The 19076-nt window shown below is 41.8% G+C and overlaps 1 protein-coding gene across 6 annotated transcripts in view; it reads right to left on the reverse strand.

Annotated features, from left to right (window-relative positions):
• Positions 1-2341: 2341 nt before the first annotated feature.
• Positions 2342-19076, reverse strand: part of mef2cb (myocyte enhancer factor 2cb) — a 201068-nt gene continuing 184333 nt past the window's right edge. For 3 of the 6 annotated variants that reach the window (XM_088291952.1, XM_088291969.1, XM_088291961.1), the window contains 9 exons: positions 17681-17824; positions 17362-17499; positions 15125-15302; positions 13867-13914; positions 7269-7441; positions 6429-6452; positions 5493-5622; positions 4573-4708; positions 2342-3703 (listed from right to left, as the gene is read on the reverse strand). In XM_088291952.1, coding sequence (XP_088148078.1) covers positions 3352-3703; positions 4573-4708; positions 5493-5622; positions 6429-6452; positions 7269-7441; positions 13867-13914; positions 15125-15302; positions 17362-17499; positions 17681-17824 — 1323 coding nt within the window. In that variant the 3' untranslated portion in view covers positions 2342-3351. Of the gene's footprint in view, positions 3704-4572; positions 4709-5492; positions 5623-6428; positions 6453-7268; positions 7442-13866; positions 13915-15124; positions 15306-17361; positions 17500-17680; positions 17825-19076 lie in introns of all 6 variants that reach the window. The other 3 variants (XM_088291989.1, XM_088291997.1, XM_088291979.1) reach the window with 3 other exon arrangements.

Here is a 19076-nt window from a genome sequence, read left to right on the forward strand (position 1 = left end):
ATCCTGCCTTTTGTTCACATGTATATGAATTGCAGTGTATTTGCCAAATACTCATGTGACAATAAACAAGTAAATTGTAAGTGCCTTGTCTTTATTTTATTGTCAACTGCTTCTTTTGTTTTTAACAGTGAATTTAAATGAGTTTATTTGAACGTGTAAGAAAAATCGCCCTCCCTGTAATATGAAGGGAGACGATGCAAATAGTGGCCCCTGTGCAATGCTTTGCTTTTGTCACCATTTCGAGTGTTGCGCCATGTCGGTTTGCGCCACCTCGACGTGGCTGGGCGCTTTGAGTCTGCATTGAAACAAAAGCCCTTGTTACGGGGATGCATGCAGAAACAAGTCCAACACAATGAAGTCACACCAAGTCACAATGAGGATAACTAAGAAAGCCAGTAAGTTTACTGAAATCTCTGCAAAGTACAAACAATTCAACTCCCTCTCAGCAGAGGAGACTTGCGTATTCCAGAGCCCCTCGGCGTTCCCACCACACACAGCTCAGTCCAGTCCCTTGAGTTCCACACGTGTGGACTTTTCATTGAGCACCATCACCATGAGTCTCAAATTGCGACAAAGGCCAGCTTATGCCGCCGAAAGCCGCTCGTATTCTGCACAAAAGCTTCTTCAAAGCTGCCCCAGTCTCTGGGTTGACACAAGCTACATTTCACACTACAGACTGACGATTTAAGCATTGAACAGAAACAGAATCCCTTTTTTGTTTTCTCTCTTCTTCAAGATTTAAATAAACCACACAATGTGGAGTAACAAAGAGGGATGATATGCTATTACACATGGCTGTACAGGTGGATGCTCTCCCTTTTGCACTGCAAAGTGACTTGACAATACATCGGCTGAGGTACTGCTCAGGTCATTTGGAGGTACCAGAATTACTTTTAATCTCTTATCTCAACGACAACACAACAACTGATCAACAGATGAGGAAAACAATTAAATGCAACAACAACAACAACAAAAGGAAATAGAAATACTGTATGTTTCATGTCTTTGGTTAATTTTCAACTCTAATTAATTACCAGGACATGTTGGCAATAGCTCAAACTGGGAGCGAATACAAATAGATGCTAATTACTGCGTCATGTGACTTCTTGATGCATCCACTTCTCAGAACACATCACTCAAGAAAAACAAAACAAAACAAAAATCAATGCACAAGAGTAAATGCTTTTGGCATTGACACAAAGTCAAACTGGACTTGAGCGGAATTGAAGTGTGAAAGAAATTGTACATTTGAACATTTTTTTATTGTCATGTTTCAATGCTTGCAAAATAAAAACATAAATGAATGTGAAAATAAGAAGTTTACAACACACAAATGCCACTGGCTTTGGTTTCTCCACTCTCTCGCCTCAAACATTTATTTTTTTCCCTCTCAGCCTTTTTGTACTGAATTTAAAATAAAATAAAATAAAATAAAATAAAAAAGAAGAGAGTGAGAAGAACACTGCTATAGAGGCTCTGCCCCTGTTTGAATGCACAGACTATACAGTAACAACATAGTGAACCTGCATGAAATATGCACATTGAAATATCATAACACTTAAATGACAGCAGATACATGACTCGGAGGCAGAGATAAGTGGCTAGTTTGGGTAATCAAAACAGCTATCCATCAGAAATTAGCGACGGCTGATCACATTTTCCTCACGCAGCTGTCAAAATTGCAGCAAATTATGGTTTATTTGAAAATAATTCCACTTGAGGAAATACAGAATCAAATTAGGTCTGCAAATGATTTGGGGTTATTCCTCGCCGCTCATTTGCAAAATTTTACGACTTAAATAGCACACGAGGGAAATTGTACAGCTTGAGCTTGGACACGACAAGCTGAGGTTGTGTTCAGCTGAATAAGGGAGGTCATGTTCAATAAGTTAATGAAGCTTAAACATGTGAGACATCAAATGCATGTTGGGTCAGACGTGTTTGGACGTCAGTGTGTTTTCTTTGTCGTCCTCACTTGGGGGGAAAAAAAAGTTGTAGGATATACACCAGCTCTGCTCAGGGCTCAAAGGAAACAAACCAAACAACATGTGCAACTGCACATAGCAACTCCACTAAGAAAACAACAACAACAAAAAAATATTATATATATTTATATATTAGAAAGCTATACACAAGCATGTTAATTTCACAGAATTTTTTTTTTTTTAAAGATTCTTAATATTACCATTATTATATATAATTAGAAATACACGTTTAATAACAAACCTCTACAAAGATAAAACAGTTCAGCAAAGCATTGGATCTCAGTCTGTTTCATGGCTTCGGGCTCCAAAAAGCCCATTCATCCCCCTCCCCCCACCCCCATGCCCCCCCCCCTCTCCACCCAACCCACAACAGGGCGGGTGTACCATCCTTCTCTTATTTAGCAAAGCTATCAAAAACACATTCTGGCTTATAGAAACTACAAAAAGCCACAAAAATGCTTTGCATTGAATTCCTTTCATATGAAAATATAAGCAAGTGTATCGTACAATTGTTTTTTTTTTCTTTTTTCTCTCCTTTAATAATACTGATCGTTAATACTAGATCCAGAGGCTTGTTGATTACACTAACGCTTGGACCAGAGGGTGGTCCTCACGCCACACCTCCCTCACCCCACTTTTTATACACCAAAAGTTTCAAACCAGTTGGGGTCCGATTACCTGTACAGTCCTTCAAATGTTGCATATTAGCTTTTCCTATAGCGAGTAAATAAATCTTGAAATGTCCGGCAACTTTTTCACCCCCCCCCCTCCCCTTTCGACCTCTATTTACATAAATACGTTGAACCTGCAACATGACATCATCTAATGTTAAAACACACTTGTTTTTGCGAGGGAGACGGTACATAGCGAGGAAACTGACACTGTACACACGCGTGTTTGTCAAGTGCTAAGGAGTTGTCCTCATGCGCTTGGTCTCATTTTAATGCTTTTTTTTTTTTGTCTTTTCTAGTCACTTATGATTCTCTGCAGTGGATTGTAACTTGTATGAAACAGAGTACCTGACTATTGTTGTTGGCGGTATGCATATATATGTACACACGTGTAAAGATATATGCATTTGTGATTGGTTTTGTCCACACTCAAAGCAATTTATGCATAGTTCCCCAACTGAAAATAGAATAAAAACACCCCCTCCCGAATGACATCTACCAGAGCCCACCGGGTTATGTGATGTCATATGTATAGCACGCACACACCCACACACACACATGCACTCGGCAAAAACAAAAACAAAAATAAAACCAAAATGGTTGTAGACTTTTGACAGCGGCTGTCAGATGATTGTGGAACTGACAAGGGGGCTGTTGTTGTTTAGGGGGTGGGAGTTGGGGAGAGGGCCGCGCTATCATGTGGCCCACCCCTCGGACAGGCGCACCCGCTTGATGGAGGGGCTCTCGCGCTCGTCCAGGGCGGGCCGTGCCAGTCCCAGAGGAGAGTGGAACTCGTTCCTGTGCTCGTCACGGTCGCTGCCTTCGTGGGAGCTGCTACAACTGCTCAGGCTATCGACCGGGGAGCGTCCCGAGTCCTGACGGGATGAGGGGTTCTGGGGGGGCACTACCCCACCACCACCGTAGCCCCCCGGTGTGCTGCTGGTGCGATCTCTAGGAGGAGAAACAGGTTCGGACTTGATGTGCAGGCTTTGAGCAGAGGGCAGGGAGAGATTTGAACCCTGACATAAGTGAGAGCTAGAGCAATTTCTGTTGGAAGGAAGAGGAAAGGAAAGGTGTTACAGAGATACAGAGCACACAAACATGCATTTGTCTGTTTTCAAGAGGTGTCGTATTTGTGCTGTGAAGAACGGAGAAAACGGGTGATGTGCAGTATAGTGGTGCCTCGACTGCTGCCCATGCTCGTGGAAAATGAATGGACATGCCTTTAATCAATTCCAGCCTCCCAACAACGTGTTTGGAACAAGCAGAATAGTAGATCAATTGATACAAACATAAATTAATAACGTGATAAAACAGAATGCAAACAATCAGTTTGTACATAATTCATTACTTGTGGGGCTCCTTTCTGATTGAGTGACTTGACCACCAGGGGGCAATATAATACAGACAGGGATACATTTTTTTTTAATAGAACTTTAAATGTACAAAACATATTGGGATAGTACATTGTTAACATAAGACAGAAAAGGTAACAGACAAGCCTCAAGACAGGGTTTATTGGGTAAATTGTTTAAGCTAGTTTTGGAAGCCTGTCTTGGGCGATTTGCATTGCGTGTTAGCATTTAGCTCACAGAATTTCACGTGCGCAAATTTATCGGGTTGTTAAAAAAAAAAAAAAAAAAACGTTTTATGTACAGTTTGACAGAGAACCTCAAGGTGGCTTGGGCAATTTAAAAATTATCTGTCAAAATGCTACTAATTGTGAAGTGCGATGATCTGAGACCAATGCCACCATCAAGTGCTCATTTAATATTTTTTTGTGAAAGAAACAAAAAAGAAATAACCTCATAAATTGGGTCACTTCATTGTAAGTCGAGGTACCACTGTACACTCTTTGGCTGTGATATCATCCTGGTGTGATGCATTCCAAAAGGACTGGAAGTGCTGCCACTCACCCGAGCTGTCCAAGGGCCGAATGCTGCATGTTCTGAAGGTGTTGTTGCTGCCAGCCGCTCATTGAGCCCAAATGCAGGGAACTGCCGCTGTTGAAGCCGGACAGCGAAGACAAGTCTGCACTATTTAGGGAATACTCTGTGAAGAAAAAACAAACAAAAAAACAATCAGTGATGTCAATAATGTGTGCAATTTGCAAAAATCATGCAGCTGGATTCATCTCTGTTCATTCGTGTGACAACAGCACCATCTTCTGTTCAATTGTTGGACAACATTTCATGCGTGAGGGATAATTCAAGGCCAGATTTCCTGACCCACCAGGATTACATTTGTCATGGGCCTTGTGACACATTGCATGCACCACCAGTTTTGTTTCCCCTAATTACCATGCGGCAAGGTGGCACAACATTATTCTATCCATTCTTAAAACGCATCTACAACTCTGGAGAAATTTAACAGACTTAAAAAACAAACAAACAAAAAACTGTATGACTATTTTTTTTTGTATTTTGATAATTTTCTCCAAAAAATCAATGCTAAATGTGGAGCTTCCTCTAGTGGTTCAATAGAATCACGGGATTACAAACAAATAAAATAGTTCAGCTGTATTTAACTTTTAAGTGAAATGCATTTGATCCAATCATTCAGAGCATGTGAAAAATACTGTAATACTAGTAAATGAGAGTTGCTGTATGTTGTCATTAGTTTAGAGAATAAGACAACACACAAAACACACATCTATAAATAAGAAAAACTGAGAAACCACTCAGTTTGTAGTGGTTTCTTATTCTTTCCCAGAACTGTACAAGCAAGTAAGAAGACAACTATGGAATACAAACATTTTCCCTCAATGCATTAATTTGCAAAACATGTTACAAAATCCATGTCAGTGTTAATAACTCTAATGTGTTGTGGCACATACCTGTACCATAAGAAGTGGAGATGGCTGACGGGTAACCACCCATGCCTTGTCCGGGCAGAGTCGGAGTTGCTACTGACACAACTGGGGTGGCCAATGACTGAGCAGACTGGGAGTTGTTTATTCTCTGGTTCTGTGACAGGAAACGGTAATAGACAGAGAACAAGGAGATGAGGGAAAAAAAAAAACAACCTAAAAACAAGACTCAAGAACATTTAATGGACAACAAAGGCTAATCGAAGCAAGAAAGTTACACATTTTCATTTCTTTTCTTTCACTCAGCAGATGCTGACAAAATGAATGTGATGCCAACTTGCGTGGGGAAGCAATTGCCTGACACGCACTGAACCCATCCAACCCTGTCATTTACCCTTAGTGAGGGCCCACTGTCGCTATAGTAACACCAGCTGTCTCCAAGGCAACGTAGGGTAGCGATGGCAAAGAGAAAGGACAAGCTATTTTTTTTTTTGGAGGCGAAGGTGAGCATTTGCTGGCAAAAGATGCAAAAAAATAAAATAGAAAAAGAGAAAGCGGAACACAAATCACAGTCATAAACACTGCAAATTGTGTGAGTGGTTTGCATGGCTGTATGCACAGAGACAAGTCAAAGGCAGAAAACTAAATGTCAAATCAAACTTGTGAAACTGGATGTCAGGTCAACGTGCTGTTACAGTCACACAACACTGGGGGGCACTATGTGTCCTAACAAAACAAACAGCCCACTTTGCAGACTTGAGCGCAGTCAGCTACTGAGATGGAAAAAGTTGACTGAATTCTGAAATATCAGACTCTAATAATCTAAGTAGTGGTGGCCTAAAAAAATGTGCAAATTAAATAAAGCAACTGTTTCTGCAATCACTGGACATCAAGGTAAAGCTGTTTCAGGTTGATTTGTGGGAGGCTGCTGGGATTTTCTACAATTTGAGCAGTCCGACTTACCAAGAGGAGATCGACATCATCAGACTGAGGGCATTAAGTGGGAGGGGAATAAATTCAAAATAGAGAGAGGTTAACTTTGAATTGCTTTCACGTATTGGGGGGACAGAAGGCAATCACTGCATCTTGGTCAAAATAGATTACAAATGCATCCAAATTAAAAAAAAAACGTGTAAAGTCAAAAAAAAAAGATTGAAACTTTATGGGAAACAGTGCATAATAAATCTGCAATTGTCAGACTATTCTTTTTATATATTTTTTAAATCCCGCATTGGACATTTTTTCAATGTCCATTTATGAATTTTTTTTGTGCCCATTTTTTTAACCTTTTAATTACAGCAAATTTTTCAATTATAATATAGTTATATTTCACTTTTAAGTACAGTACATTTTACTAGTTTTTGAACATGTAAGTGCAATTTTTTTGTAACGCATTTTAATTGAATGATTTCAATCAATATTTCAGTACATTTTTCTCTTTTCCCGTATTTTTTAAGCACATTGCTAATGTTCAAATTGCAACAAAAATACATTTGATTTTATGTCATATAAATACTCTTCAGGAATAAAACCTCAGTGTGGTTTTTTGATCAACACTAATTACTATATTACTCTATTTTAATGTTGCCAACATGCTGGTATTTGGAGATTTTAATTTTTTGGGGAGGTTGTAGCCAGTGGGTAAAGCTTGAGAACAACAACATGGTGTATCAGACTTGGGCTGGAAATTAATGGCCTGATGAAGTACAGGTATGATAGAAAGAAAAAAAAAAAGGACGAGAATGGAGGAAAACGACAGAAAACTAGTAGGGCCAACGGAAGGAGATGGAGGGCTTTACTCACAATGGAGGGCATGTTGTTCTTGGCGCCATGCGGGATGAGAACACGGAGGTCGGGTTTGCGGTTGTTCATGCCTAAATTCATGGGTGGTGGAGACTTCGCCTGCATGTTCTTGTTCATGCCGGCCTGAGAGACCAGCAGACCGGGGGAGTTGCGGTGATTGCCATATCCATTTCCTGGCAAAGCAAAGCAAAGGTGGCACAGTCAGAAACATTCAAGATATATGGGAGCAGAGTATGAAGCGGCAGGTCCAACTCCTCAGAAGACTAAAGTTCACTCAACATTTTAACAAAAAACAATAGTCTGTCAGTACAGGTAAAGTAATATAAAGCAAACTAAAAAAAGCCTTCTGAGAAATACTTTCATGAAGATAAATTTGATTGGCCATTGTTCCAAAACACAGCAGAATTTGGTGATTGAACGTAGACTAGACTTTAAACCAGGTCTAAGTTGCGGCGCAGGTGGTGTAACACGAGGTCAAAGACTGTGTAACCGAATTCAAAGGGAATGCGAGAAGCCGCTTCCATTGGCTAGGGAGCAAGTCAGCTGTGTCAACTCCCACAACGGCGCAAAACCGCCTTTCTAACTGCACCCGTCTATGGAAATAAGAGAAGTGAAAAAACTCATCTGATAAGCACAGTTAAGACTGCACATTGTGCTAGACTTGTGCTGGGCACGAAAACCTTTTCAGTATGGCAATAAAAGTATATGCCTTTGTGCAACAAATCAGTATACAATATATAATGTCGTGTGACAATAGAATGGTAATCATTGGAGGATATAAAGACTTGAGAATCCTCCAAAAAGGGGTGGAATATTTGTTGGGCATAATTTGACCACGAAAAGCCAACATCATTGGAGGAAGTACCATTGAATGAATCTTCATGATCAAATGAAGGCATATGCAGGAGGTGCTGAAGTGAAGGTGCTGATCCAAATGAGGATTTTTGAAGTTCTGTGCGCCATTGTTCTCGCAAAATCAAATTCCAGAGTTGAATAACTCTCAGAAATCCTGCGGTGTAAGATAATTAGGATCCACAACATTCCATTTTCACCTTGCGGTCCTTTCAAGTCTCCCCGTCCTTTCTGTCATTTGGCTAAATGAGCCATGCAAACGTTGCTTTCGGACGGAGGACCCTCTAGCGGTCGTATCATTTACTTGGCGGCTGTCGAAAAAGCGGACCTCCGCCTCCAACTCTGTCACAGTCAGTTAAAGCTACATGTGCCCGGCAACAGCCAGTGAATCATGTAACAACAGCAAATTACGGGTAGCGATACCACAGCGGGATGGGGCCCATCATTTGGCCATCAGAACTAAACACGTGTGGTTGCTCCACACAAAGACCTTCCCTTGGGGTTGCCACCAGCTCTACAGAGAGAACACAAGTGCAGCGCACACTTTTCCCTCTTGAAAAACGATGCGGTGAAAACCTCGCAATATCATAAAGAGAAAAAAAAATAGGAGGGAAGCATTCCTGCAAGCAACATATTCTTTTTTTCTAACCCGATGCCACAAGCTGCCCCCCCCGCTTTACTTCTCTTTCCTTCTTCCAAGGGCTAGAACACAGGGCGCAGTGTAGACTTTCCCACTTGAAAGACAGGCAGGAATTATACGTTAGACATAAATGAATTTCCTAATCATATACTCCGGGGGAGGGGGAATGAGTCGCAGATGTCTTCCTGGGCAATTTCCCTCGCTGATCTTTGTTTAATTTGAGAGCGAGGTTTTTGTTGTTTGGAAATGAAAAAGTCTCCAAAAGCACAATTTGAACAGTTTGACGAGTAAACGGCCGCTAGTGGTGACAGAGAACGTATTATAAAATCGTGCGCGCACTCTCAGTTCATGTGTAATGTCATTCTGATAATATATACGGTGTCATGCATCTTTTGCTGTATGCGCTTTTCCATGCGGATGGGGCCTTCATGTGCGAGAGCAGCATCTTTGTATGGTGTGAACGTAAAAAAAAAAAAAAGCGAGCGATGCATATGGATGTGCGGGTGTGTTTTCTATGGGACCCTCTTAGTTCTATCTCAATCCTCACATTAGCAAAGTGGCAGCTGCCTCTTCAGCTTGCCTGCTCTCTCATTCTCATGGCTGGCGCTTTGTGAGCTGGAGTGGGTGCATGTGGAGATAGATGAATGAGACCTCACACACTCCTAAAACACACATTGACAGCGCGCATACACACACTTTGGTAAATAACCCGTGCCTCAGTTTTTCTGCAGGGATGAAAAAGTGCTCAGGGAGCGACATTAATACCCGGTTTTGGTCAGAAGGACGCACACACACACACACACACACACGCACACACTTCATGTTGGTAAGGCTTCAATCAGACATCTGTGCATTGCCACCGTGCGGAGATGGCTGCGGTCCAGTCAATTATTACTGCTGTCCTGATCACCAGTGGCACGCGCCGCCCCTGAAAGCACTTCACAAGTAAAATCATGAAGTCATTAGGCAAATGAAACGAGAACTGGGAGTCAAGTCTTTTCATTTGGTTGTCTGACCCCCTCTGGTTTGGGGGGGTGGGGGGGGCAGATGCTCTGACTCAATTCCCCCGCTTTGTAAGAGCTATTTGATATTTAGCAAGATGCAACTATATATGCCTACACCCTGAAAATGCATCGTCCCTTCATATAGTCTGCCGTCTTGGCCGCCCTAGAGCGCCTCGTTGTCGGTAGCGAGTGCGCGCGCATCACGCAGTGTAAGGTGGAAAAGCAAGGTGGGCTTTTTTTTAAGGTCCAACTTAAAGCCAATGTGCGCACTGGAGATTTGCGCCGGCATGGACACTTAAGAGTGCCTCGTTGTTGTAACAGAGAGAAGCAGAAGAGCAAAGTAAAAAATTTTTTAAAAAAGTTCAACTTCATACCCAGCTTGTGGACAAAAGCTTCGTGGCAGCATGGAAAATCCCAGTGACTACCGACCTGAATATATTTGAGTCAGCAGAGGCTTTATGCGGTTATGTTTTTGGTTATTTTAATTCCATGTAGTTTATGTGGCGGCATAAGAAAGATGCTGAAGGAAGTAGCATCTATTTTCTAGATGATAGAAATAGGATTTGAGTGACAGCTGAAAGTGAGACGGCCGTGGTTTCAGCGTATAAAGCAGACACATCCACAGCGTTGGAGAGCAGAGAGCGCGGCTTGATTTTACATGATTTTGAAGCCTCATTTTATATACTTGATTTATTTATTTTTTAATCATTCAAATTTGGCTGCATTTTTCATATTCACTTTCCTTAATACATTCAACAATGCTTTGAGATGAGGCTGAACTGAAGCACACAAGTTATGTCTTTCTGTACAGCTAGGGAACAAATAAACACATTTGCAACACAAAAAGCAACACATCGTGTTCAGTAAAACTGGCAGTGATGAGAGGAAGACGTCGTCAACTGCTCACAACGAGCTCAAATGGAGAGCAAGTTCCAATCCCTCGCCTTGTATTTATGTATTTTTTTGTCTCCCAGACTCGGCTAGTGCAAAGGTTTAAAGCGTGAACATAAACACAGTCATGTTCACTCTTCCTCCACAACATTTCAGAGAAAGGAGGCATGATGACTCAGCCTTTCAGTTACCTGTCCTCATTGCGCCGAACTGGAAGTAGAACATCTGACATCACCCACATGCCTGGGTATTAAGGCAACGTATTTGCTTTGGCCGTTCAGTCTCAATAGCTTCACATGTTCTCAAAATGTGACTTGAGATTCAAGTCCCTTCGTGCATGTGAATATTCTCATTCATTCAGGTTGTTGTATTCTCTTCTCTGGGCATCGACTCCATCGAGACTGGACTGTTATGTTTCTAGATGGTTTCTTAACTTTGACTTAGATGACCTCCTTCATACTCTTACTGGAATTAGAATCAATTCGAGTCAGTATTCTGTCCAATTGTACGCGACATATTGCCAAAGTAATATCTCTAAGATTTTCAATGAAAACTCAACAATATTCTCTTGTTTATAGAAGGGAGAATTTCAATGTAGACTTTGTATCTCTATAAATGTGCACTTAATATTGGGATTGTGTCCCTTTAATTTTGCAAAAATGCTAATTGTATTTCAAACATTTGGCCACGCTAAGAAAAAAAAAAAAAAAGAAAGAATGACTTTTGGGAATTCCACTTCACTAAGATCACAATTCAAGGTGAAATTTCGTCGATAAAGGACCAGGTTGTAGCCGATGAAACAATTAGAATCATGACATATGTGTGTTGGATTCAGGCACAAAACAACTTTTTACATTTTTTTTTTTTTTTTTTTTTTAACAACGCTACCACGCTACAGGGGGACCCCAGGTAATAGTAGTCTCATGTGGGAGCGTGCTGTCATTTTGTCTCTCAGTGAAACCATGACATCTGTCGAAACACACGCGCACACACAAACACGCCACTCCCTTCTTGAGACTTACACTTTAGAAACACCTGACAGCTATTTGTACAATTTTGATCCAAACTTGTGAGCAGCAGAGGACTGTTCAAATACATTTATGGATAATACCATGATTGTGGTTGAGCCACCTCACACTGACTCACTCATCATTACAATGACCGACACAACACTTCCATCTGTGTTACCCTGCTGTTTATCCTTTGCAGACATGCCTCAAAGCACCAGTGGGTATTCATCACCACACACCCCACTATCTCCGCCCCGCCTCTCCACTCTGCCTCTAGATATGATTTAAGAGCCTTTTGAAAGGAATCTTTTAGTTTCGCAGAAGTCGTGTTTTTCGCCGCTGCTGAGCGACGCGCCACACTCCTTACAGAGCGCCTCTGTTCCTTGGCCCCGGTGACACAAAGAGTACATTGGAAGCATTGCTCTGCAACACGCCGTACGAATCAACACACGTCACAATAAACGATCCTGTTGTGCGCGTGCGGGTGTGTGTGTTTGCGTGTGTGCGACGAGTGGCCAGACAGAGAAACCAAGCAGTGACCTCGATGACGGAGCCCCGGGGGCCAGACGGGGCTGCCCAGCTGTGCCCCACTGAGCCACCACTCCGCAGCCTCCTCCCCTTCGCTTCTTTTTTACATTGTAAAATATGGTGAGGCTATAAAATTTCACCCTTTAAATGGGGGTCTCTTTGCCGTAAACTTTGGCCTGATATGCCCCGAGGGACAAACCTATTGGCACACAGAAGCTAAAACATGACATTTGCTTACATAAGTTTTTTGGTTTGCTCAAATCTCTGTAGGCTCGACAGACGTTTTGGGGATTTTGGTTAGACACTAAAACACTGCATTAATTTGATTACAAGACATATGGTAGCTGTTAATGTGTGGTGAAGAAGTAAAAAAAGCTGGTTGTAAAGAGGCACAATGAAGTGAAAATATATTAGTTGTAGACAACCACAATGTTCCCCCTTGAGCAGCCTCCAAATTATGTATGTTCAGTTAAACCCCAAATATCTTTTTTTAGCTAAAGTGATTTTTGTATTCAAGAATTCTCTGTTTTGTTTTCCACTAAGATGAATGTAAAAAAAAAAAAATCATACGTGTATTTGTTAACAAGTACAAATATCCTCAATTTTATAAATGAGTGATTCTACCCCCCCAATTATTTTAGTAATTTTTGTATTTAATAGGCTTTTCTTCTCACTTTTAAACTAAATTGTATTTGCCAAATTATTAGCACCTATATTTATTACCAAGTACACATAAAGCAGTGATCGGACAATCAGTGATTGTCAAGGAGTGGTACCAATTGTGGTACGCTGTCGCCATCTAGTGGTACAAGAAATAATTACTGTCCGAGGACAGTTCAGTTGTATTTAACTTGTAAATTAATTTGCATTTACGTTTAAACTTTGGAACTGTTTATTTTTAAACACTTAATTTTTAAAATTTATTCATAATTTACATGCAATAAATTTAAATAAATATAAGCTCAATGGCAATGTTTAAATTGTGCGTAATACATTTTACGAATAAAACCTCTGTCTCCTTTTTTAGTTTTTTCGGTTGCAAAAAATGGTTGAAAAATGATGTAAATGTGGGGTCGATTAGAATGTTTGTGTTACCCATTTAACAACTAAAGTGTGCTTTCTCAAAACCGGGCCAGGCTACGCTACGAGTGAGTATACGGACCAGAAAAACAATTAGGATACAATAATAATTTATGCTAAAATGAAACTGTCAATTGTCTTTTGAATTCAATTTCCGCAAGAGGGAGAAAACCCCCCCATAAAATTGTAAATGTAAATTTGGGGACAATACAGTTACAAAAACACAATTTGAAGTAGAGTGCAAAAAAAAAAAAAAAAAAATCAACAGAAGACAGGCTACAAGAAATGAATGTATTCAAAAGTCTGGTATAGCGCCTCTCTTCACCTCATCAGGAAGTACGTTTCATTTCTCCCCCCGCCCTGCCTGTATGAATTTATTGCTAAACTCAACAGGGGCAGGATGTGTCACAGCCCCAGCACTGGGTAAACATTCCCAGATGAACTCCACCACCACTGACATCAACACATCACGGACAAAATCTCCACTTGGGTTTGGGTTCATATTAGTCATGCGTATTACAGCAGCGAGTGGGTGAGTGGATACCTTGTATGAGTTTCTAGACAATGGTATGAGAGTGAGAGGACGTTCTTACCAGCACTGGTGCCTGCGCCAGTGGTGAGGTCAGCACCCATGAGGCCACCTAAAATGTTAAAAAAACAAGAGAAAAAAAAACCGGGACATGCGTTACATCTACTCTGTTTATGCAGCAAAAGACTTATAGGCACATTAACATTGGTGCATCAAACGAGGTATTGCTACCAGAAAAAAAAAATGAAACGTCCCGCTCAAACGTACCAACAAACCGGACGCTGTCGTCCAAGAAAAATGACACTTTATTATTTTTAAGCCATGTGAGGTGGAAGGGTGGGAGGGTTCAGAACTTGTGCGGTTTGGTGTGGATGCTGCAAGCTCCAAAGCTCATATTTAGTTTTGTGCTGGCGTTTCTCGCATCCAGTTGTAATGACAGGGTGAGGGTGTGGGCTGAAGGCTTCAGACCAGTGGGACAGAAAAAGGACTCAGGACAACAATAACAAACCAACAGGCTTGATTTCCTTATGTCACCAGTGGACTGAAAGACGATATTGCACATGGCGCCAGACAACTAGTCGGCACAATTCAAATCAACCACACCATGCAATGAGACTAAGAATGACAATGAATCATCCTTAATGGAGATGATCAATTCCTTCCATTTGCAACATCGCAAAGTCTATTAAGGCTCACGGCCGAGGTTGCCGCATAGCCCAGCTGATGTATTGGAACCAGCATACCTATGCAGAAACATTCGTAGTTTTGTATTTATATGTTGTTTGATTCAGGATGATTGTTTGCGATGCTTCAAGGGCAAGAATATTCAACCTTGAGCCGTTCTTTCCATTGATCATGACGGTTGAATGTAAGGCTACTTGTCACCAGCCAAACGGCTGTTCGAAATCTGCAGTTGTTTGTTTATATTCAACCGTTAGTTGCTAGCACTGCAGCCAATGCGGATGACATAATGCACGCTGTGATTACCAAATTATAATTTCGACATCGCGGCTCCTTCACACATTGGTCAGTGTAGAATTTAGTCACGTTTCTTTCTCGTGTACTAACTTTCAATGACGTGTTAAGACTGAGAGGGAATAAAACTCTGGACCTCGTGCACACCAAATGCCAATGTGAACGGAGCGCTTCTTTGCTCCTTTTGGAGCATCTGACCACAACTACAAACATTATTATTGATTATTACTATAATTATATTTTTTTACTCTTTATTGTGACAATTTTAATCTTTATTACGGTATGTGCAGCGCTGTTCTCAACAGATGGGGCAACAGGGTTGCATGTAGCCCCCCTACCTGTCTTACCTGCACTGGGGGGTCTGTGTGTAACTCCGGGCGACATGCTGTTTCTCTGTAGTCCGTGGTGTGTCAGCGGTAGCAGGTTGTGGTTTCCAAGGGAGCCACCGGGATGGCTGTAGATAAGATTGTTCTGGTTGGTGACTGGGATGGACACGGGCATGTCGTAGTTGGATGGGGGCATGGCCTGCTGAGAGAAAGAGGCAGGGAGAGACAAGTGCCAGTTTGATTAGATTTGCAAGTTAGACAAAACAAGAGACAAAACAAGACAATATTGTTTAAAAAAAAAAATTAAAAAGAGGACACAGTCAAGGGAAATTAGACTGAAAAGAAACACGGAGAAAGGCCAAAAGCTTAAATGGAAAAACTAACATCAGACATCCATGCGCGACTGAATAGAAAGGAAGACAAGACCACAAACCAGTAGCGAGTGGGTGCTTTTGGGAAGTACTGCCGAGAAAACAACTGCCGCAATAACCCAACACGTTCTTAATTAAATTGATCGGTTGGAATCAGCCCAGTTACTTTAAAAAGCCAACTTGTCACTTTCTTCATTCGGAGAGAGACAAGTAGTCTAAACAAGTGCATTTCTTTGCCAGGAATTATGTCCGAGTTGATAACACTTCATAAATAAAACTACATGACACACACAGCTCTGAAAGGCCAAATGATCATCTACTCTGTCTTCATCTTGGCGCAAATCTGCAGTGATTCTTGCAAAATTCCTTTGGAGGTGGCAGAGCTTGAGTTTAATCTGTTATGATTTACTTTTGCATTTCATGGCGCTAATGGAAAGTGTTAGTGGTATTTACTCAGATCAGCATGCAGCTGAATCAGTAACATAAGAAGCCCCCAGCACCTCGTTTTTTTTTTTTTTTGGGTGACATTTTTTTGTGTCACTTGGCACAAGGGCTTAACCTTGGGAGTGCCCTGGAAGTGGTTGGATTCTGAATGTTAGCTTTAGGAAGTAGAAAATAGGGCTCGAAATTACTGCCATGTGTCTGAGAGCATTAAAGGGAGAATCAGCTGAGTTAGTATGGAACATATTTGCTGCTTTTTCAAACGTATACTAGTCTTATTATTTTAATTACTGTTTTACTTTTATTTGACTGATTAACGGAAGAGGGATACATTGGTTGCTAGGAATCGCTTTGTTGTTTCTGGTTCGCTCAAAGATCTGTCGTTCATATAGAACGTGAACACATTTATGCACTACAATTACCAGACGCTCAATCAAGGATACGGCACATTTTTTGAGGATAGTTAAGGCCTTCATTTAGTCAAATAAAATTCTGTTTAAGGAATGTAGACACCCTGTTTTTAAACAGCTGGATCTCATCAGACATGTGCACGCCTGGAAACAGTCATTTAACGGGTGCCATCCTTCCTGCTTTCACTCATCTTCCTTCTTTGCGCTCGCCCTCAGCAACCCCCTAAACAGTCCCCTACAATCCAGAGAGGCCCAGAGCTTGGCAGCCACCCTGACCACACTCTGAACTGCCACTTGTTTTGTGCAAATCACCCCCCGCATTTCCCCTCCCTCCCCACCACCACCACACCGCACCCCGATTCCTATCCAACCCCGGCAGCGCCGAGCCCAAACGCATCTCACCCAGAAAGGCGCTCACTAAGCCACATCTCCCCTCCTTCCATGTAAGGTTTTGTCAGACGGTTCTCCTCGAAATTATCTACCATAGAATTACTGCATATTCCCGTGTAACCGTTCCAATATGATGCTTTGTGAATGGAGGGAAGGGTCCGCTTAGACAAAGCCACTTTTATTGCATGGTTTCCAGCAATAAACGCGTCTCAAAAATGAACACTACAATCCAGCAGTTGACATGCTGCATTTAGAGGCATCAGCGTTACAAATGTTACACTTATGTGCATGCAGGCGGTAGTTGCTCCTTGAAAAGCAAGGCATCATGGGGAACAGGTTCACGGTGGGGAAACCAGTGCATTTAAACGGGAGAAACGCTGCAATTATGAAGCAAAAATGGCTGCTGGTTGTGGCTGCCGTTATGTCAAATTAGAGGACCTCTCCTCAATAAGAAAAATGTGAGAGCTGTAATCTTTTCCACTCGATGTATACTTTGCAATCTGCGGCCGTACTTGCGCTCTCACTTTGTGTGTTTAGTCTGGTGGCAAACAATGGTGGTTAGCTGGGTTAGCGCAACACCAACTGGCCAGTCAGCATTTTGTTAGCTTGCCGAGGACGCGGCGTGACGTCAAAAGCCCGTACTTACAGGAATCTTATGACTTTTAATCATGTGATCAAACTCCTCGTTAATCTGTTTGTATTTCTCCTCAGTTCGCGGGGTGAGGATGAGAGTGGATTCAAGCTCCGGGCTCTCGCCACCTTTGTTCTCCTTCTTGCTCAAAGCCTGCCGGGTCCCGCAAGCAACACAGGACGAGGGGGCGTGGGGGGGTTGCAAAGGGACGGATGGCGGGGAGACAATGACGGAAACGTGGAGACGAGGACGAAGCAACAAACAGCACAGTGGGGGTGGGGGGAGAGGAAAGAAAGAGGTGAGGAAGACTCGGGGTTCAACAAGAGGTACTTACACACAGTCTCTGTCTGCTGATCATCAGATCTATGTCCTCGTTTATTTTCCTGTATTTGTCCTCGGACTCGGGGCTGTGGCCGACCGAGTCATCTGCGTCGGGATCGGGGCTCTCACAGCCATTTAGGCCCTTCTTTCTCAATGTCTGTAAACAAAGCAGTGGCACAGCACAGTTGAGGGGGCTGCAGGCTTCAGGTGAACATTTTGGAGGGCAAAGCAGAGGACATGAAGAGAAACTTGTAGCTTTAAGATCACATCCAGGCTGATGACGCTTTCGACATTGACAGATTTGGTGGTTGTTTTTGGCAGGCCAGTCGAGACTGCGCTATGATGTGAGGATGCACACGCAGTAAAGCATATGGCAAATTAATCAAAGTCATGAGAAAATTACAAAGAATTGACCTTGAGGTAAAAGATATGTATTTTGATGTCAAATGAGAGCACTTTTTCTCTCAAAGAAACGCTGACATCTTACAACTGCGGTAAACAATGTATAGTTACTACTAACTTGTTGTTTTTTTATTCTTCCTATTTGTAGAAAATGAAAGTCAAACTCAACAACCCTGAACTCAACATTATTTATAATTCTGAAGGAACTTGCATCAAAAAATAATGTTCATCAAAATTTAATTTGATTGGTTTGACAAAACAATAAAAAAAAATTACGTTTTTGTCCAATTATCAATAAAAATAAAAATAATTCTGTTGCTGCTACATGCATATTGAACTTCCGAAATTAAGAAGATTTTAATATCAGAATTAAAATGTTTTTAAACATTTCAAAGAGTGAAATGAGCCCCCAGAACAAAAAAAACAAAACAAAACAAACAAAAAAAGACCTGTGGGAGGTAAATAAAGAATAATCATCAAGGTATGCGGTGACGGGCACAATTGCACTAGTAAAAGGCAGCAGTTTCCATTTTGGCCACCTGATGGCCTCCTGCCCCCATTACATGCCTAAGAACTCAGGTCCTCCACTCAAGTAGACCTTGCTTGACAAAGTCATTTTTTTCATGAGGATATTGTTGACGAACAAAGATGATTTGAGAAGTACTGTGTGTGTGTTAACTAGAGCAAGTAGGCTACCGCTGAAACACGTAGTGTTCATTTGTAAAGTGAGACAAAGACGAGACTCCGAGTGAAGAAAGTACAGTAGCTGACAGTTAGAGATCTCATCAAAGGAAGACCGCCTTCTCCCATCCTCACTCCACTCCTAACCACCATCTACCACCAACACCCCCACCCGCCAGCCCCCATCTCTTCTCCCCTTGGCTTTAATAAAGGGAGATTAGTCTAGTGGAGGAATATCACGGGCCTGCTTCTGTCTGTGTAGTCATTGCTTCACACTGCGCTCCCCCACTTTCATCTGAGGCTCCATATCAGACAGGCGTAATTAC

Source organism: Idiotropiscis lumnitzeri, chromosome 1 (assembly GCF_059441095.1).
Source record: "Idiotropiscis lumnitzeri isolate Australia: NSW breed Sydney's pygmy pipehorse chromosome 1, RoL_Ilum_1.0, whole genome shotgun sequence".
NCBI lineage: Eukaryota > Metazoa > Chordata > Actinopteri > Syngnathiformes > Syngnathidae > Idiotropiscis > Idiotropiscis lumnitzeri.